The sequence below is a fragment of the Stomoxys calcitrans genome, chromosome 5 (genome assembly GCF_963082655.1).
Source record: "Stomoxys calcitrans chromosome 5, idStoCalc2.1, whole genome shotgun sequence".
In the NCBI taxonomy this organism is placed as follows: domain Eukaryota; kingdom Metazoa; phylum Arthropoda; class Insecta; order Diptera; family Muscidae; genus Stomoxys; species Stomoxys calcitrans.
In genome coordinates, this window is record NC_081556.1 from 78,289,629 (window position 1) to 78,311,944 (window position 22,316).

The 22,316-nt window shown below is 39.9% G+C and overlaps 1 protein-coding gene across 6 annotated transcripts in view; it reads right to left on the bottom strand.

The window, feature by feature from the left end:
• LOC106096026 (calcium release-activated calcium channel protein 1) overlaps positions 1-22,316 on the bottom strand; it is a 168,168-nt gene that overhangs the window by 2,815 nt on the left and 143,037 nt on the right. For 3 of the 6 annotated variants that reach the window (XM_013263536.2, XM_013263537.2, XM_013263534.2), the window contains exons 2-3: positions 17,390-18,972; positions 17,126-17,272 (exon numbers count right to left, since the gene is read on the bottom strand). In XM_013263536.2, the coding sequence (XP_013118990.1) occupies positions 17,126-17,272; positions 17,390-18,394 (1,152 nt within the window). In that variant the 5' untranslated portion in view covers positions 18,395-18,972. The remainder of the gene's footprint in view (positions 1-17,125; positions 17,273-17,389; positions 18,973-22,316) is intronic. The other 3 variants (XM_013263539.2, XM_013263540.2, XM_013263541.2) reach the window with 1 other exon arrangement.

Genomic DNA, 22,316 nt, shown 5'->3' on the forward strand with positions numbered 1-22,316 from the left:
GAGACGATCAAGAATATATACACTTTATGAGGTTTTAGACGAATATTTCGTGGTGTTAAAAAGGAAATGACTAGATTAATATACCCCCATCCTATGGTGGTCAAAACAATAAATCCCATGGAACTTTTTTATGTTTTTTTTTATATATTTTATGTTTGAATCGTTTTGCTATTACTTTATTTTTTTAATATTTATTCAAATATTTATGTCCGTATTCACAAAACTTAATAGGTTAGGGTTAGGTCGAAAAGAGGGTGTAGATATTAATCCGCCCCATGCCACTATGGACATACACCTCAGCCAGTAATCGGCTTGTTGTGCGCTCTTAAAACTATAAAGTAAGCTCTAAAAAGAAAATTTTAAGTTAAGAATTCCGTGCTACTTACAAAATCCTTAATTGTTTTCAATGCCACTCCTCTAAGTTGGTTCATGTCTGATATTGTGTCTCCCTCAAGTATCGGTATCTGTTGTACGCAAAAGCCGGACAATGACAAAGGAAATGCTCCAATGAAATGCTCCAAGCCTTAAAATAGGTTTATTTGAAAGTTCTATAAAAGAAATCTGTCAAATAAACCTATTTCAAATCTTCTTTAAGATTTGTGAATACCGGTGTAAGGGCTTATCCCCAAGGCGGGTAAAATAAACCACAGTACACCAAAGGATTATAGGTCAATCTGTCTGTAATTGTTTTTGCTTAAAACATTGGAAAAACTGCTGGAACTTAAGGTGAGGGAGTGACTGACAAGGGAGAATGGTGCAGTGGTGCACAATATGCATACCTGAAGGGTAGGTCGGCCGGTGTTTGAAGTGGTACGAGATGTCGCGATGTCTCTCTAGCAGAAGGAGTAAACGATCGCGGCCTTCCTTGATATTGAGGGGGCATTTAACAATGTGGAGGTAGGGTCATTAGTCGCATTCCTTGGCCGCACGTGAATCCACCCGAGTATGGTGGACGGATGATATGCTTTGTGCCAGAATAAATAATGCGGACTTGTCAGAAAGTGTGGTCAGAAGGCGAGTGGCAATGCTTCAATGAGGGGTGTTCTCGCCGTTTCTCTGGAACCTGTTGATAAACAAGGCCCTATTGGATCCCAACGGAGATGGCGTGAAAGTGATTTGAGGCAAATTTCTGTTGCCGATCAGCGAGAATATGCAAATGTTACTGTTGAAGCCATCGAGATGGGCTACGAGCAATGGGTTGAGGGCCAAACCAATGGAGACGGAGCTAGTGCTCTTCACTTGGAGATATAAGATACCGGATTTCACAATAGAGCCAGCAAATTATCGATAGAGCCATCGATAGTTTAAATTTTTAACACTATCGATCAAAGACGACAAGGATATGAAAATCCGTTTCAAGTGTTGAATATATATTTCCCGTGTATTTTTGGCAAGTTTTAGTTGTCAAACTCAAAAATTTGCATTATTTTGTTCATTAATTTGAAAAGTCTCTATTTCGATGATTTGATGGAGTAGGGAGCTAACTTCCCGTCATTATTGGTGTCAATGCCTCCTCTAACAATAACTTTCTACTTAAATCGATTTGGTGATATGCAAAATTCAAATTTGCCCATTTCCACTAAGGAACTGGGGCAAACTTCTCACATGTTACTGAGTGCCGTCCGATTCAAGTTTATCGTTCAAACTCAACGATAAGGGGCCTCCTTCGTATAGCCGAGTCCGAAAGGCGTGCGAAAGTGCGACACCTCTTTGGGGAGAAGTTTTAGCATGGCGTAGACCTCACAAATGTCGCCAGCATTAGGAGGGGATAACCACCGCTGAAAAATTTTTTTCTGTTGTTCTCGCCAGAATTCGAACCCAGGCGTCCAGATTTAGCCATGTCCGTCCTGTCACTCTAACTTGCGAAGGGATAAAGCTATGCGCTTGAAATTTTGTACAAATACTTCCCGTCATTGTGGGTCGGTTGGGATTGTAAATCGGCCATATCGGTACATGTTTTGATATAACTGCAGTATAAACCGATCTTGGATCTTGACAACTTGAGTTTCTAGAGGGCTCAATTCATATCAAATATGGCTGAAATTTAGTATGAGGTGGTTTGTTATGACTTCCAACCACTGTGGTAAGTGTGGTCCAAATCGGTTCATAACCTGAGTTAGCTACCATATAAACCGATCTCGGATGTTCACTTCTTGAGCGTCTAGAGGGCAAAATTATTGTCCGATTTTGCCGAAATTTTGCATGAAGTGTTTTGCTTTGACTTCCAACAACTTCGAAAGGTGGAGAGACGGGCCTGCGTCGGGATCACGGGGTCTACCTGTTGAGGTCTACCTTGGAGGCAGTAATGCCTAGGCATGCAGAGAAAAGGCGGACACGGCCACCGGTCCATTCTGAATGCCATGGAATCAGGGGGTAGGCTGAGAAAGATCTCAGACTTTCTGTCAACGAGACCGATTTGGGAAAGGTTATTCCGGATTCGCTTTCCTGGAAGGGAGGAGTGGGGTGCGAATGCTGTGTTTGGGTAGGGTGAAACCTCGGTCTTCACTGAAGACTCCAGTATGGGACGGAACTGGTGGTTTACTCGGAGACACTCGACATCGGTATGTCAGCTAGACGTCGGACATGGTCTGTGCCATTACATTGGCCGCAACAGAGACAGGATCATGGACCAGCCACTTGCCACCTTCGATATATGTGGACAGTATGGCGGCCCTCAAGGCCTTGAATTCAAGGACTATGAGTGGTGGGATGTTTGGAGGACCTGAACGGGCTCCTGGCTCATAACGGGATATCCGGACACATCGGTGTTCTGGGAAATGAGAAGGCGGACGAGTATGCAAGGAGGGGATCCTTCACGGCAAGCAGACCTGTAGCCGATCTTGCGCACGTGCCTTTTGTCGAACTACTAACCATAGTTGAGAAGATAGCCAAAGGCGGTGGCAGTAGGGAGTCTGTGGATGGATGTCGGAATGCCAGTACACTCTGTCCAGCAGTTGACCAAGAGCGGACTAGGGAGTTGCTGGCCCTTGATATGGTTTCACTGAGTACGATTACAGGAGTCATAACCAGACACTGTGCGATAGTCAAAATTGCCGGGCGCATAGGAGTCGCGCACAACGACTAATGTGTACGATTTCTTGATTAAAATGAGGAGGGGAAGATCGAATACCTGTGCTTCTCATACTCGGGTCTACAGGGACATTCGATTGTAGGGAGGCGATTCTCCTTGCAGATGTGTCTCTGGGGAGTCATTTCAGATACGTTGAATACAATAGTCCTATTTTTTTATGTAGTCTTGAAAATTACATCGTGTAAATGACGACCCCCATTGCACATAGACTGATTAAGTTGATTTTTGAAATTCATGTCCACTCTGTGCAGCATATCAATCGGTATATTGGCAACGGCGTTGAGAATGCGGTTCTTGAGGTGTGCTATTGGATTTCAAATAAGCCCAGTGAGCCTCGTCACTGGAAAAAAGAACTGTGTCTTTAGGCAGGTTATCAATCAGAATTTCACATGCATTTTGACAGGCAATTAAATCGCGGGCAGTTAATTCTTGCACGGTAGAGAATTCGTCGTTTGCGAACCGAACGCTGCGGACAACGCACAACTGACTGCCTCACTCTTTCGAAATTTTCCGGAGTTCTGATGATCCGTTGAAGTCCATTTCTGGGTTTAGCGACACTTGCACACTTCCGAAATGAGTTAAAACACGACAGAATCGATTTACGGCCAGGCACAAATCTTTGAGGAGGAATTTCAAACATGCAGTAGGCACGTTGCGTAGCAACAAGTGAGCGACCTTTAGAAAATAAGCTCTCGGCGGCGAAGGCTCGCTGCTCCCTAGACCAGGGTATGATGGCAACTTACTGGAGAGAGAAACAAACTTGGGGACTTCTCTCCTCCTCGGGACGGAACGTGGGCAGTGTCATTATTCACAAAGTCTTACTTTTTCCGTTTCTTACTAGGGTGTCACAATGTGCCTGACTGGCCTCTGAGTCAACTCACCTTTCGGGGTTAGTGCCCATTTAATCTAAACCTAAGGTTATGAAGAGTCCAGTTTCTCTTCATTTTCTACAATTTTATAATAGTTTAGAGATTGTTGGAGGTGGGGGCAACCCCGAAACCTGAGCCCAATTTTTACGTATATCGCATTCGTTCTCCGTTCCAAAATACTTTTCGTCATCGGATTAGGCCACGCACAATTAAAGAGCCTAGTGTACACTAATATAAAATTATGGTCAGATGACCAACTATAAAAAAGGGATAAACCAGGAATATTACCATGAACATTTATTTCAATGTTTATTCTTTTGTCACTTTTGTTGTTTTGCAAAGTACAGGATGAGAAAATACTTCACAACGTAATTTCAAAATCAATAATACAATTGTACAATTAGATTAATTTGCCGGCTAGGAGATATAATTGCCTTGAACTGTAGGCCATAAATCCCGTGAGAAAATGCAACATTTGTTTAATGGTACGGAAAGTCGATAAAAATTGGCTACAGCGATGACAGCAAAGACAACGACCAGAAGCACCATGTCGCAACGAAATTGCAAACGAAAGACAAAATATTTTAAGAATCTGATTGTTGTGGTTGTCGATTGGTAGCCGTCTGTCTGGCCCAACCATTTAGCATTTACCTGGGAAGTGGGGAAACATACAGATGGGCAAGTGGATCGAAAATTTGTGTTTAAATGGTTTGCGTTTGTATAGCCACCCACCCTTACACCGAAGCAGGTAACCATCTGTAAGTGATTTATACGCGATTTTCTTTTCGTTGTGAATTGAAGCAACACAAATTTTTAGCTGTTTTTTGAATTTGAATGAAACTTGTTATTGCCTTTTGTATATGAATGTGTCAATTTCGTTTGTCTATTTTCTTTTTGGCAGTTATTGTGTATTTTGCAACTGTTTCCTGCATCGTTAGTGTTCAAACAGTTTCGCATCGAATTTTGGATTAGTAGAAGTCTTTTTTATATGCGTTGGGATCACTAAATTACCCTAAGTCTGGTTTTCTATTTCAAACCAAGCCCATGTTCTCTTAACTGATTTTTGATTCACCTATATTAACATATGTTTGACCTAGGCTCTGACCTACCCCGGTTGTGAAGGTGTATCTAAATATAATATATAGAAAATTCGTAATTCTTTAAGATCGTGAAGGCAAAATGTTTTCCAATAGGGATTTGACTATTTTGAATTTAATTTGTGAACGCACTCTTACACCGATCATCGAATTGTCACTGTCAATTTATTCAGTAAACTCAACATTTTCATGATGGTAAAGTACACGAACGAACAACAACAGTGGGAGAAAATAAAAAAAAAAAAAAAAAAAAAAAACTAGTAAAAATATGCCGTGTGAGAACGGATAGAGATATCTCTTTGAAATTTGGAATGCTTCACGAATCAACATTCATCCACAAAATATAGCTATTGGGTGCGGTTTGCATGCCGGTGGTGTCATTGGGCCATACTTCTTCGTCGACGATACTAATCATCATGTTACCGTGAATGGACAACGCCTTTGCACCATGCTCACTGATTATATGGATCTGGACGACATGTGGTTTTAGCAGAACGGTGCCACCAGCTACACTGCACACGTTACAATTGATTTATTGAAGAGTAAGTTAGGTGAGCGTGTTATCTCAAGAAATGGCTCAGTGGATAGGCCACCTTGTTCGTACGATTTGACGCATCTTGACTATTTTCTTTGGGGCTACGTCAAGTCTTTGGTCTATGTGGCCGATTCATCGAAAATTGAGGCCAATATATTGACAGATACAAAGCCATATGCCCGAAGTCGAGTTCCATTCATAAATTTTTCTGAGTGTTAATCACTCAGAAAAATGCTTATCGTAAATATGACTTGATTACATAATAAACGTTACTTCATGTTCTTTACTTACGCTTGATTAAAAATGCCTAAACTCGCTATTATACGGCATGTAGTTGTCTTTTGACAAGTCAAGTTTGTATTTACATGTAATTTAAAATGTTTGTCAAAATTGTCAATTTTTATGCGTAAAAGTTGAGTGAAACGTGGTTAAATCATAAATTTGTGAAAACAATTTAATTTGGGGATTGTTAAATTCGACTTACAATAAAAACAGATGATTTCGTTATGTTTTTATCAGGAGGAATTAAGCACGCTCTAAACTAAAAAGTTACATGTGCTGTTTTGGAAAATGATTTCATATGTTAGTTTCGTTTGTATCATACAACATGTACAACTCTACATTTGCTGAATTTGACATGTCATAAGACACCTACACACCGTGTAGTAGGGCCTTAAGGGGTAAGAAAACTAGCTTTGTACGAATAAAACTAACTCTTAATGAGTTTAGATTAACACTTGTAAACTCAGCTGGTGCTAGTACTTTTACTTAAAACAAATTTCTTTGGAATGGTCAAAAACTTTACCAAACATGGGTAATAGCATCTTATCGGCGATATCTCTTTTGAAACATATTACTGAATGAACTTTGAAATTTTAGTTCAATATATGTAACTAAATTATTTACTATTTTAATTTCTTGGGTTTGCAATTAATTACTCGGAAGTAAGCATAAATTAATAACTGTTAGGTTTAAACTGAAATTGAAAAAATAATTAGAAAATATTTTGCGTTTGTATTGTTAGTAAATATAGAAATAGGAAAATAGGGTCAGATTCAAACAACCCTTGACCCTTTCTTGGTTTAACTGTCGGCTGCGACAGAAAAGAAAAGTTTAATTTAATTTATAATTGCAAAGTTTCATATTAAATTTGTTTTTTCAAAACAACTGAGCGATTGAGAGCGTAGGGCGAGAGATAGCGGGAATAAAATGTGTTCTATGCTCGTTAGTTCATATTTTACTTGTGGGGAGTTAAAGAAGGTCTTATACAATGTAAACACGATTTCGTAGCTGCTAAGAAACTACTGAACTCGCAACGAGCATATAGTTTTTAGCGCTTTAGAAAGTTCAATACTTCCCAAATGGTAACGTTACTCTTTTTATACCATCATAGGATGGGGGAATACTGACATCGCCATTCCGTTTGTAACACATCGGTTGGGATTGTAAATGGGCCAAATTGGTCTATGTTTAGATATAACTGCCATCCCAGCCCTGGATAGCTTTAAGCACCACACAGGATGAAACTTTGAGGTCCGATCTGTGTGGTGTTCATTGCTGTCATGAAAAGCTTAGCTGTAAGCTACCGGTCGCATCCACGATGCGGATAGTGGAATGCTCCATACGGAGAAGCTTCAACGGCAGTCACGGACAATCAGCGGTATAGAGTGGAGAGTCTCAGTGAGAGGCCGGATGGCACCGGCTCTTGCACAAATACTGAGTGCCTATGATGCTCGATATGACAAGGGGAGTAATTGGCGCCTTTAAATAACCAATGGCCACGCTGTTCTCGCAGCGATCGGTCCTTTGGACCGGAACGAGCTCGGTCACTTACAGGAACTTGACCAAGATTGCCACCTCTACATAAAAATATGGCTACAACAACAACATAAACTGATCGCCCGTATTGATTTTTGAGCTTAAGGGTGCAATTATAATCCGATTGGGCTGAAATTTTGTACTATGACGTTTTCAATGACATTCAACAGATGTGCCAAGTATTATTCAAATCGTTCCAATGCCTGATGTAGCTCCTATGTAAACAGATCTCCCGATTATACTTTTGAGCCTCCAGAGGGCGCAATTTTTATCCGATTTGGCTAAAATTTCGCACAATGACCAACAAATGTGCCAAGTATGGCCTGAATTGGTCTAATACAGTTCCCATAGAAACCGATCTCCCGATTTTACTTCTTCGGCCCCTATAGTGCTACCCTGAAATTTAAATTGACTTCTACTATGGTCTTTAACATCCAAACCATGTACAAAAATGCAAGTTTTGCCCATGAACATTCCACTAAGGAACAGGGGCAAACTTCTCACATATCAATGATGCAGTCCGATTCAAGTTTAAGCTCAATGATAAGAGGCCTCCTTTTTATAGCCGCGTCCGAACGGCGAGCCGCAGTGCGATACCTCTTTGGAGAGAAGTTTTACATGGCATAGTACCTCACAAATGTCGGCAGCATTAGGAGGGGAAAACCACCACTGACAATTTTTTCTGATGGTCTCGCCAGGATTCGAACCCAGGCTTTCAGCGTCATAGGCGGACATGCTAACCTTTGCGCTACGGTGGCCTTCTGCTAAACCATGTACACTGATAGAAAAATGACGGTACTTTGCCAAAACTGCCTGGTTTTTTTTTGTTCGCGTCATTGGCGAAGACTTGTAATACCATTTGGTATCAATTTAATACCAGACAAAGGAGGCTATTAAGAATTGACGGCGTCACATTTGTAAATTACAAATTACAAAATGTTTTATTTCAATTTGAGTGCATAAAAACCTGTTCCAATTATCGAAAGCGGTGAAAATAGAAATACAAAAAATTCTAAAGACATTTTACATCAATAACATTATAGTCTCTTGTATGGAAAACGATGCTGTGTTGGTGTATTCATATGAAAACCACTTCTGGGATTCAATGAATATGGAATCAATTGCTGAATACAAAAAATTGAGCTTGGTCACGGTGTAACGGTGTAATTATTAACATAAATAATCGAAATAAAATTAGATTACAATTATTTTCAATGGGTTTTTTTGGTTCATTGGAGGGTGGAATAATCAATAACGGTTTGGTGCTAAAACCAATAACAGACTGGTATTAACACCAATACTAGTTCGGTAATAAGGCTAGTGCTTCATCTATACCATCCGGTATTTTTTTTGTACCATACGGTGTTGCTTTATTATCAATACCGTTTAGTACTGAAATGAGCACGTTTGGTGTCAACTTTTCTCTGGGTGTATGATCCGATTCGGCCCATAACCTGATATAGCTTCAATAGCACAGCAATTCTTATTCATAATTCTTTTGTTTGCCTATATCTCGCGCAAAGAACTTGAAAAATGCTATCCATGGTGGTGGGTGTATAAGATTCGGCCCGGCCGAAGTTAACAGACTGATGACCAGACACAATTCATGGCAGAAGAATAGAAGACTCGACTTAACCGAACCTAATGTTCTTTTACTTTTTTGAACAGCTAACTTAGTCGAATAGCAAAACTAGTTGGATTATTATCAATGTAGATAGATAACCCCAGTAATGTTCCATCTCGCAATCTCCGACTCAGAATAACAATATCACATTCGGAACGGATTTGGAAAAGAGCGAACGAAAGTATACCTTCAGCTTGAAACCTCGTTTGGTGCCAATTGGTTCAAAACAAGTCCTTTCCTATTTATATCATTTAGTGAATTATCATTCAGATATGCCATGTTCAGAAATCTTTTACAGAACTCTATAATGTAGACCAATAAGTACTTTTGTCAGTGCATCCACGCTGATGTAAAATTGAACAAGCAGCAATAAAACACAGCTAATGCAAACAACCTAAAAAGGCCAATTGGGGTCTCACTGTTTTCACTGCTTCTGTGCGAATACAATTTCCCAGCAGTTGTTAATTATTTAATGAAAATTCTATGAGCTTTTCGAGCTGGTTCTATAGATTTGTGCTTGTTTATTCTGAGCCCAATGTATGTGTTCTTATTGTTGTTAATTTATTTTTTCTGTTCTCAAAATTCTAATTGAAATCACTTTTTGACTTTGATAAATTATTCGACCATTAAATCATCATAAAAAATTGTATACACAAATGATTTTCAATAGAAAATAATAGATCGCATATAGGCATAACATTTGGTTGCGCCAAAAAATAATTAATCTCCACCACAAATCGCATTTAATAAGATCACTGAACGATTTTTTCTATATAATCTCGATTACAATTCAATTGAAGTGGTTCTTCGATATCAGACGTACACTCATAGAGAACACTGCTGCTGAATATTAGTAGTTAATTTTGATGCTATTGTAGCAGTAGTTTTATTCAATTTCAGAGTAGTACTGCTGAAAAGTCTGTTGTTTGCTGACAATGACTGCTGCTTAATTATAAAGGGGATGTTAGAAGAAAAAATAGGACACATATGTAAATATGTGTCTCAGTGGATGTTTATAATCGCCACTGAATGTATACTTTCCATAACCTTTTTTCTACAAATTTAGATACAAAAAGCCATGCCAATCATGTGTACATTAGTAGAGCAATAAGAAAAAATTTGAGCTAGCTCAGCCACATTTCGAAATGTATACCAGTAGAAGGATCAGGTAGCTTCATTACACAAATATTCCACAAATTAAAATCATCTCTTCCAACAAAATTTCTTAAAAAACTCAAAAATGTAAATGCCTAAAGTAATCAAAACAAGAAACAGGTAACCATAAAAATTAGAATGGTTTCAGCAGACTTGTGTACTCAAAACAGCAGATTTTGTTAGTTGAAATAGCAGCAAGAAATGTTTGCTAATACAGCGGCCCTATGTTTGTGAAACAGCAGTAATGTCTGTTTTCCCAATTTCAGCAGACAAAAACTGCTGTTTCAGCAAAAATTTTTGCTGTTTTGAGTAACAAATTTGGTTGAGTGTATAATTTCAAAGTCCATATGTAAAATTTCAATAAATTTGGACTAGAACTGTACTCTGTAAATGTTTAAGAATATAGATATACAGCTAAACCTCGATAATCCGGGCCTCTATTAACCGGTTACATTTGTTAAGCACCACACTGTTCTTTTGATTTTGAACCTCTATTAATCGTGGTTTACCTCTATTATCCGTGCTTCAATAATACTCAAGCTATTACCCGTGCTTATCTCTGTTAACCGTGCTTATCTCTGTTACCCGTGCATCATACACATGATTCTTTGATGTAAAATTCTGGGATTCCCCTTTTTAAAGTTAAGTATCAAAACCAAATCAAAGAATACGAAACTGATGGGGATTCTGAAAAATCAGACAAAGGAAACTCAAAAGACCCAATCAATATAACCACGGAATGAATAAAATTTAAGAAAAATCTCTACTAACCGTGTTTTCGATTGTCCGTGCTATGCTTGGTCCCGTGCAAACCGCATAATCGAGGTTTAACATATCAGTTTAGGGAGCGATTCGTACTTAGTTTAGGTTAGGTTGGAAAGATGGTGCAGATATTAACCGCCCCATGCCACTATAGACATACATCTAAGCCAGTAATCGGCTTGTTGTGCGCTCTAAAAACTATAAAAATCGATTCGTACTTACTTGCCATAGATATTGCAAGTCATAATAGAAAATCTAACTCAGAATTCTAGCTAAATGGTAAAGGATGGTGCCCGATGAAACAGTGACCTGCGACACCTGATCCTGAAAGCTTATCTTACATGTCGCTAGAGACATACCCACAGATTCCAGGTCTCCCCGAATGTGTAAGGTTGTTTCTAGTTTCTTAAGCTCGTCTGCTCTACAATTTCCTCGGATATCTCGGTGGCCTGGCAACCAGAGAAGGTGTATTTTAAACTCTTTGCATTTTAAACTTGGGAGATTTGCGAGATTTTTATTGGCCTAGTCACAATGTCCTAATTCATTAGGTGTAGCATTAAACTCAGTGCATAAGATGGTTTCGGCCTCAGTGCGGCTGTGCACAAACAAACCATCTTTTAAATTCGGGATGGCTATTGAGTAGTAGGAGGACTTTTGAAGCGCCGTCCACCAGACCACAACACTAATTAGCTGTATAGGTCTGACAACTGTAGTATACACGCAGTGCATGACACGCGGTTGAAAGTGCCTACTATTGCCAATGGCTCTCTTTCAGGTGTATAGGGCAGGATTTACCTTTGCTCCTTTCCAAAATGTTGGATTTGAAGTTCAATTTCCTATCCAGCAGAACACCGAGGTATATTGTGCATTTGTTAAATGGAACATTCTATCCTACACTGATGCCACTATAGGTAACTTGTGTCTCCTGCTGAAAAGAACTAATTCTGTCCTTCACGGATTTACGCCTAGACCAATTTCCTTGTAAAGTTTCTGAAGAAAATCTATAAGAGTGCTGGGAAACTTTTCCCAAACCGCAAAATACAAAGCTGGTCTCGGCCATAATTCCCCAAAAAAAATATAAAACTCGAATATCCCCCTAAACCAGGAGAGATACTGTAGGCCTCATGCGGATTGTTTGTCACCGAGGCATTACAGCGAGAGCACCCTCTATGTAGGCAACTAGGTCGTAAAGGGCTGTTTTAGTGAACTTGCCCCCACTATATATGCATGTTGTTGACGAGACAGGCGATCTCCAGAGATCGTTTCTCTAAGATATGTTTCTATCAACCTCTCGACAGCTCTTGCATTGTTGAGATTCATGGAATAAGTATATCAACGAGTATTTATAGTTTTTTTTTCACTATATATTCTCTGACTTCTGAATGTATCCTACCGTAATAGGTTTCTAGGATATGATCTTCCTTAGCCCAGAGGCCTCAGATGTATGCTCCACGGAGCTGCAAAATGTTACCAAAGATTTGTTTTGAACCTTTCGCAGCTCACCCCTGTAATACTTTGTTAGGCAACCAGATCTGGAGTCCAAAATGGCGGTCGCTGTATGCCCCTTGGTTTGGGTCTGGGCAATGCTGACAAAAGCGAACCATTTAAGGCCTTCGCAATCCACTTGAACATTATGTCTATATCCTAAGCAGTATACACTTCCTTTTCAGATCTAAAGGAGATAGCCGTGCAGAATGTATAGCGAAATTTAACCCAACCCAGCTTTTTTCTGTTTAGCCGAGGGACCAATTCTGCAGTATTTTCTTCAAGGCTGAAATTAATATAACGATGATCGGAGAAAATGTGGTCATCCAACTATTCCCATTCTCGCCTCGTTCCGTTGATATTCTCTGTTACAAAGGTAGCATCTATTGTAGTACATCGGTCGGATTATTTCCGTTATTACAAATCACCAGATTGCAGCCTATAATAGATTCGATAAGCAGCCTCCCCTTTCGTAGATATCAGAATTATCCCATATCTAAAGAAGCGGCTTCTAACAGAAACTTAGGGAAGGCAACCAATAACAAGACTTATTAATTTCAAGGCTGGCTGGTGAGAAAACAATGGAAACACTTTTCCTCGGGACACTGGACAATTGTGGTGTGGTTTACTTTAGATGATTCACTAGCTGCTGCTGTTGATGTACCTTTTGAGTTCCGTCCTTCATAACTGGGGAAAACCTTAAGCCCAGTCCAGCCGGATGACGCATCCATACAGGGTTTATCGGGTGCTGTTCTCAACGTTTTCTTCTACTCTTTTGATCATGGCAGGGAGATTTTCAATCCGTCAGACTTTAGAGATGTTGTTGACAGTTCACCAGCCAAGTATTCAGCAAAAACTGCTAACTCGAGACCTGACTCCCCAACCTCACCGCTTCAGTACACCTTCGGCGTCAACTTGTTGAATCCGTACGATGCAACTCCTTCAGTACGAATACTGCATGTCTCGGCAGCTATCAACCTCATGCAATCTGCCAGTTCCCAAATCGGTGGATCTAAAGGACTCCATTGTATCAATGCATGTGCCTTTGAATGAGAAGGAATATCTTCCTTCCTGACTAAATCCAGTCCTGCGCCTGATCAGATCTCGCCAATTCATTTTAGGGCGCAACGATACATGTCAATATAACGTTGATCGCAAAAGCAGTTTGTATATATCGGCCCCGATACCAGCCTGCATCGTCACCTAACCTGACCCCCATGGTTGCATGGGAAAGGATGGACGTTTAGATTTTCGACAGCAGTCTGGCCTTTTGATGATTTATCAAGTGACGTAAGCATTTAAGATTAACGTTTTTCAAGTATTTATGACATCTTAGGCTACAGTCAACTTAATAGCTTCTGAATATGTTACCAGCAGAAAATATTTGCTGTTTAAGCAAACAATTACTGCTTGCCCTTTTGGAGGAGACTTACTTACGTTATAGCAAATATTTATGCTCTTTTGATTAAAATTTTTCTCCGAGTGTAAGAATTCTTGATCCTCTTGACAATCTAAGTCGACCATGAACGTTCGTCTTTCGAAATTATCATAGCGGTTTAACGAATTAAGATATGCGCTGGAAATTTGCCATTTTTATGCAGGAACTCCGTGCGGAGTTTCCATGCTACTTCTCCCATCGAACGTTTCCACGTTTGGCAGATAGTGGAAATCTGGCCAGATAATATGGGTAATACTGATACAAAATATGCGGGGTGAAACAAAAAGGTAGCATTAGTAAGAAGTGTCCCGCTTGTGCGGTTAGAAATATGAGGCGACCGTCAATAGGGTCGGCAGCGGATTACCCAAAGGAATGGTCAACGGCCCCAGCACTAGGTAACGATGCAATGGCCCAAACCACCATCCATCTTGAAACACGATTACAGAAACATCAACAAGAAATATAGAAACTGACAACCCCCCCGATGACGACCTATGTACCATGGAACGTCAGAATCATCGAGATTTTACAAAGCTTAGAACGAAATGTCAAACTACGATCTAGACATCCTTGGTTTAAGTGAAGTATGATGGCGTAAGGCACAAATTCCTCCATAAAATTATACACAAAAATACTTTGAAATCACCCGAATCTAAATTGACCACGTACTTATCAGTAAACTTTTTCTGGATTCGCTGATGGATGAAAAAATTAGACATGGAGTCGACATCGATAGTGATCATATGCTCTTAATGGCTTTTAAAGACAGCATGAACAGAGAAGCTACAAAATAACAACACCCATGCATGGGCCGACATAACAGCGGCATGTACGGGGACTGCCACTACTATAATAGGCGTTGTTAGACGACCCGAAACTATAGAGGAAATCAACACCGAAAACGTCTACGGAATATTTTGCTGCGTGCAAAATCAAGTGTAACAAAAACCGCAGCTAAAATAATATCTCGCCTCTGCCACGCTGGTTTAACACAGAGAACGAAACTGAGCTGATGTCAATCGGCGCCGCGCCCCCGCAGACTTCTAAACTTCAACCGTGCCGCGACCGTCATCATGCACTCCCCCCGATTTCAGCATGTATCTACTTATTCTATCTTTGAATATTTTACGTCCAACAAAATTGAACGATAAATCATCAACAAATGTTAATTTATACAGCCTCCGTTTTTAAGCTTTTTTTCAAGCTGAAAATGCAGCTACTATTGGCAGAGGTTTTCATGTCCTGATATGAAGCCGACCGCCTGGCAGCGGTAGTTTTCCCCTTATAAATAGAGGTATTTTATTTACACATTAAGCGGATTTTGTCGCTTAGTTTGTATGGAGAAAAATGCTATCCCTGATTAGCAAAGCGGCTAATCTTATTGTCGCTTACTATCGTAAGCATATGGTGTCATCATTCAATTTGAATGACAAAACTAAAAGAGAAAGAACGCAACATATTTATTCAATGATTAAATGTTCTGGAATGGCTAAATTGCTTAGGATTTTTATAAAATCACATTTGTGAACACAGAGCAATCTTGATTTAAAATTAAAATAATTTATTTTGTTTGTTTTGTTGATATTTGATTATTACGGATGTGTGCCACAGCTGCCAACGTTAAAGTACAAGTCATTTAGCGGGAAGAGGGTTTTATTTATCCATAAGCTGGCGAATCCGCCAGACTGGCAAACAAAACAACCCAAATGCTGACTTCATTTGTGAGGTATCCTGCCATGTTAAAACTTTTCTACCAAATGGTGTCGCTATGCGGCATGCCTTTCGAACTTGGTAATAAAAAGGAGGCCTCCTATCATTGAGCTTAAAAATTAATCGGTCTGCACTGAGAGAAGTATCCCCTGTTCCTTAGTAGAATGTTCATGGGAAATTTAGTAATATTGGAAATATGGGTGGCGTTTACGAGGACTCAGGTTCCGACCCTCTTATTCCCCCAGTTCGCCGAAACCCATGCAGGGATATATCTACAGCCCCATTCACCTGCGAAGAAATTGAGGCCGTTTTGGTCCCACGGAAAAACGGCAAATCAGCCGGTCCTGGCAAGGTAACTGCCGAACTATTGCGATATAGAGCACACCCCATTCGTCTATCAATCACCCCAAATACCATATAGAGTCCCGGGATACAAATGTTATTCTCACAAAATGGAAAGGGGTATCATGGTCACAATCCCAAAGAAGGGTGACCTCACAAAGTCTAAAAACTGAAAAGTAATAACACTGCACTTGAGTTTATTTTTTATTTGCGGTAGGAACAAGCAGGTTTCCGGCCAGTTCGTTCTTGAGCCATGTCCGTCCGTCCGTTTGTCGAAAGCACCCCAATTTTCGAAGAATAAAGCTAGCCGTTTGAAATTTTGCACAACTACTTATTAGTGTAGGTCAGTTGGGATTGTAAATGGGTCAAATCGATTCATGTTTTGATTTAGTGCCATATACACCGATCTTCGATCTTGACTTCTAGAGTGCGCAATTCTAAATTTTGCATGTGCTATTTTGGTATCACTTCCGACTGTGCCAAGAATGGTTTAAATCGGTTGATAACCTGATATAGCTACCATATAAACCGACCTTGGGTCTTGACTTCTGGAGGGCACAATTCTTATTCGATTTGGATGAAATTTTGCATGAAGTGTTTTGGTATGACTACCAACAACTGTGCTAAATATAGTCTAAATCAGTTCATAACCTGATATAGCCGCCATATAAACCGATCTCCCGATTAGACTTCTTGAGACTCTAGAAGGCGCAATTCTTACCCGATTTGGCTGAAATTTTGCATGACGTATTTCGTTATGACTTCGAATAACTGTGCTACGTATGGTTCAAATCGGTCCATAACTTGATATAGTTGCCATATAAACCGATCTTGACTTCTTGAACTTCTAGAGGGCGCAATTCTTATCCGATTTGGCGAAATTTTTAAAGTACACTTATATCCCACTAGCACTCATACTTAACACGGCCCATTTATATGGTTCCAATATAAACCGATACCCCGATTTAAAGCTCTTGAAGACCTATAGATGTGATCGATACAATTTCTTTGAAATAATTTAAACAGGTTTAACAGAATTCATGGGTTCGCCAGCCACGCAAGCATCTCCATCGGAAAAATAAAGAGCAAAATGTTCGCGCATAAAATTACTTGAATACAATAAAAGAACAACAAATTGCAAACTTTTGATCAATGGGTCGTTGATATTTTTCTGAATCTTAACATAGTTGGCTACTTACCATTGCAAAGCCAGACAATAGGGCCGATGTTTTGCTGGAGGCTTTCAGTTTGGCACGGCTTAGCTGCAGCTTGCGCCATGACAAGTAACTGGGCGAGTGTAAATCTTCACCCGACTGTGACATGCTGCTGGTGGTTTGACGCCGGGGCTGGAAACGAGAAAATGGTGTAAATTGACGCAATGAATTAAAGGGATGAGAATTTGCAGATAAAGGCGGTGGTTGCGGCTGAAGCGATGTATTTAGCAATGAAGCAGGAAAGCCTACCGATGATAACGCTACGGCGGCCGGAGCTACGGCTGCTAGCGCCGACGCAGGTTGTGTCGAGAGAAAACGTTTCGCGTTCAGGTAGCGAGTACTGCTACAGAAATTACTCTGAGGCGTATGAAGACCCGAGTTGGGGGTATGCGCTTGAAAACGTAAAGGGCGACACGAATCACAGAGCTTGTAGTCGTGCGACAGGTGAGAAGAGGTTGACGAGGGTCCGGCCGTAGAAGGCGGATGATTTTCTACGAAAGTGGTTGTGGAGAACTGCGGAGGGGTCGATATCGATCTGTTGTATAACTGCGGAACATGCAATGTGCTACCGATCGTCCGCGGAGGTGCTGTTCTGGCAGCTGTTTTTGACGACTGACGACTCGAGTTAGCGGCCGACGCTGCCACTATAGTCGCTGGTATTATTGTGGCGGTGAGCGTTGTTGTGGATGAGCCTGCAGTTAAGGGCACCGTTGCATCATCACTGACTATGGGCTCATCGTCATCATCATCCTCATCGCTGTCATAGGAGTCGCTAGCTTCGTCTGCGTTCTCATTATTGTGATGCCCAATTGTTGAGCGTCGCTGATGACGCTGCTGCAGCTGTCGGTCATCAACATCTTGCGTTGGACTGCATCCCAGAAGATGTGAATCTAGCACACTTTGATTTTGTAACAGACTATACTGGCTGAGATTTAGATGCCGCTGAAGGTTTGAATAGATTTGATTGGTGTCCTCAAGACCATTACCACCAGTGCGATGTGATGTTGTTGACTGCGTTGTTGTAGACGTTGACGCTGTTGGCGTTGACACAGGCGCCGTTGCTGTCGTCGCCTGTGACGATGTGGTTGCTTTCAATAAATGGTCTTCAGTTGTCGTTTCATGGCTCGGAGATGGACGGCTATGTGGTTTCTCGCGACGTGGTCTCCGCGGCTCCCGGGCTGGTGGCGGTGCTAATGGTTTGAGGATTTGTGGTTTCTGCAGATGTTGCTGCTGCTGCAAATGCACTGGCAACATTGCGTCGTGCTGTTGTCTTAAGGGAGGGATAACAACGAAATATTACCGCTGCCGTTTCGTTTTCAAAAATATTCTATGCCAAACTAAAGCAAAGTGCAAATGAGTGTGCACGAGGTTTGCAAATATTTCGAAATTATTGTGTCGCCTCAGAATCACATTTGCCCGCTCGCACACCCTGATCGAGATTATGAATTTAATTTAGCTGAAGACATAAATATTTCGTGTTTGCTTAGATGCGGTTTTTTTCTTTTGATATTCCCTCAGCACCTCGAGCATCTATCGCCTCTTCAGCTTGCTGGGTATTATGAGTCAGTGGAACACTCGCGTCTTTGATTGTTGGTACTGGCAAGGTTGCAATGATCTTGCGTTTAATAATGGGATTTCATTTTAGCTGCTCTTTTGTACTTTTTTGTTTAGTTTTCTTTGAATTATTTTACATTAATAATGGCAAAACTATTTGTTTTTTCTTGAGAGTCTTTATTTTTGCATATACTCTTATTATTTTATTTTATTTTATTTTATTTTTTTCCCAATGGTGGGTTTAGTTTTGAGTATAGAGTTCGATGAAATGATTTTCTCTGCATCACACATAGAAAATAAATAATTTATTTGACTAACAGCTTAACGAAATTATCCGCAAAAACAGTGTCTACTTAATGACGTGACGTTTCGGTTAAAGAACAGAATGTTTATTGAATTTGTTTTTGTCTTTTGTGCAATTAGACTGTTTTGAGAATTGAGTAGAAAGCAGACAATTTAAAAGTGAGAAACAAGGCAGAGTAAAAATTTTGATTTGGTTATTTTCATAAAAACCAAATAAAAACAATTTTAATTGACAAATGTTTGCTTTACATTTTTTGCAAACTGTTTCAAGTTGATTGGACTAGTGGAAGGGTAGCTAGTGGCCTCACACATTTTGTCTCCATCTTAGAATAAGGGTATACTTGCTGTGTTTTCTTCTGGTACTGGATAGATAAGCCGTGAAGGGCAAAAATAAAACGCAAAAAAAGTTTCCAGTACAAGTCTGTTTGCTGTTTGCTAAGCCTACACTGGTAATTTATCCAGTATTTCGTTGTTCTGAATAGATGTCATTTTCATATAAATTTCATTGCACTGCACTATATAGGAAGTAAATACACAGTTACTATATACTTTTCTAATGGCGAAATGCCATTCCATTTGTAACACCTAGAAATATTAATCTAAGAAACTTTCGTGCGAATATATTATTGAGTCTATATAGCAGTGTCCTTCTGCCTGTCGAAAGCACGCTTACTTTAGGACGAATAAAGCTTGTTGCCCTTCGTATTGAAGTTGGTTGGTTGGGATTAGATATAGGACAAACCATCCATGTATTGATATAGCTCCCATGCAAACCGATCTCCCAATTGGACTGTTTAAGCCCTCAGAAAGCGCAAATCTTGTCCAATTTTTCTAAAACTTTGCACAATTACTTGCCCTTTAACTTCCAAAGGTATGATCGAAATCTGCAAGGCATCCCATGCCCAAAAGAACTAAGGCGAACAATATAAAATATAGGTCCAATAACCTTTGCCAATGTCGCTGGGGACGGCTTGGGGATGGTAGTTGTCGACAAGGGTGAAGAACAGGGCGGCATACCTAGGAACAATTGGAGTGGGATATTTGACATTCCATTGACTTTTAAAAATTTAAATGAAAGCAAAATCGTTTTCAATTAAAATATTAATCGATTTCATCATTTTTTAATTGAATATGATTTTTATTTTCAATTACATTCGTGATTGAAATTTTTACCAATTGAATCAATTCGCTTTTTAATTCAATCTGAAAACTTTTTCAATTCAATCGTGATTGAAAATTTTGTAATTTTCAATTAAAAAATTAATTGATTCAATCATGTATTTTTATCGAATCTTAAACATTTTTAAATATCGTGCTTTAGTAAATTCAATTTAAGGCTTTTTTGACCCCTACAATATGAAGTGAAGGAGATTTCAAAGACCCATACGTCCCACATTTCGACAAATCTATAGCAACACCATGGCAGCCGGTTCTGCGTGCCGGATTTACCCAATGAAGTTCTTCATCGGCCAAGGACTGCCGCCTCAGTGCAAAACACACTGCTACGACAACAACAACTAATCTTCACGACAACCGAAATTTTTTGGAGAACCCCGGTGGGGGAGTTTCGTTTTATACGGGTGGCCACGGACCTTTGCCAAAACAATGCACCTAAAGTTCATGTTCCAGGTACACACCTGTGTATCAAATTTAGAAAATATTTGGAATTTTCAAAAAAATTACAATCAAGGTCCAATAAAGAAATTAGTTCAAAATTTTAAACATTTCAATTCACATTTTTAATTGATGAATTAAAAAATAAGTTGAAAATTTCTAAAATGTCAATCTTTTTTTAATTGAATATGCAATTTTTTAAATTGAAACATATCATTTTCGTGATTAAAGCAGTTTCAATTAAAAAATTAATTGGATCAATTAATTTAGTGATTGAAACCGATTTTTATTTTTCTTCTGTATAGGTATGCAGCCCTGTTCTTCACCCTTGTCAAAAACTGTATCTGCATCCTCTAATGTCCTTGCCGAATTTGCCTGGGCCTCCTCCAGTTTCTCCTCCAGGCCGATACAAACTAATTGCCTTCGGGGATCAACGCTCAATTGAAATATATCGTTTCACTTAAAGAAGGATTGGCGAGATCTGGCCAGCGCAGTACTGGACCTAGTCAATTAGGAATATATTCCTTCTCCACCAATGGTACACGCTTGGATACCAAGGATTCCCTCAGATCCTGAATCCATACTTGGGAGACTAAGGGCCTTCAATCCAAATCTTTCCACCACCGACTGAAAGATAGGTAGATTGGATAATGCTGATGTCGAGGGGAGCAATGCAGTATTCATACTAAACTCCGGAGGAGTTGTATCCTACGGATTCAATAAGTAAAAAATCTAAAGGTATATATTATTATTTATATATAGTTTATTATGGTCTGAATCGGTCTATAGCCCGATACTGCTCCCATATACAATAGAAGCGGCGTGGATAGGGAATCTGGAGACGACACAGCAGTTGTTGCTGAACACTTATCTGGGGAACTATCAACCACGTCTCTAAAGTCTGCACGAGACTGAAAATACCCCTGTCACTATCAAAACAGGAGGGAAAGGCGTCGAAGCGTGACAAGCCCTGTGTGGGTGGGTGACCCGGTTTGATTGCGCACAAGGTGTGCGCCAGCGAGAAAAGAAGGAACTTTAAGCCGCCAGGCCCTGACGATGTATTACCGGTTGGATTATAAGCTGTGTACGATATACTTGGCTTAGGGTTATATACTCTGTTTGTATCCGCATGTCACATATAACTGAGGGATGGGGGAATTTTCATTCCAAAAACAGGAAAACCTTACCACACGAAGGCGAAAGACTTTCGTCCTATGCAACAGCATGCATATATGCAGCAGCATGCATATAACTGACAGAAGAAAGAATGCAATTACAGAGTCACAAGCTGTGAAAAAATTTGTCAACGACTATATGAAAAATCCGCAATTACTTGTTGGGCAACCCAATAGTAAGGGCAAGTGCACTGAAACAACCCTTCACGAATTAGTCGCTTACACAGAGGGTTATCTCGCTGTCAAAAAATACAAAATGGTAGCATTTCTTGACATTGAAGGTGCTTCCAATAATCTAAAACCGACGACAATTAAAAAGGAGCTGGAGTTTCTAGGCAACACTATCGTAAGAAAGTTTATTAATAGCTTAAGGATAGAAGGCTTTTCAGATTAGCAAAAGTTGGGGTTTTAAACCGCGTGTCATGCACTGGGTATAAAATGCAGTTGTTAGACCTATATTGCTGCATGGTGTTGTGGTTTGGAAGATGGCGCTTTAAAGGTCCACCTACAGTTCAATACTCAACCGGATC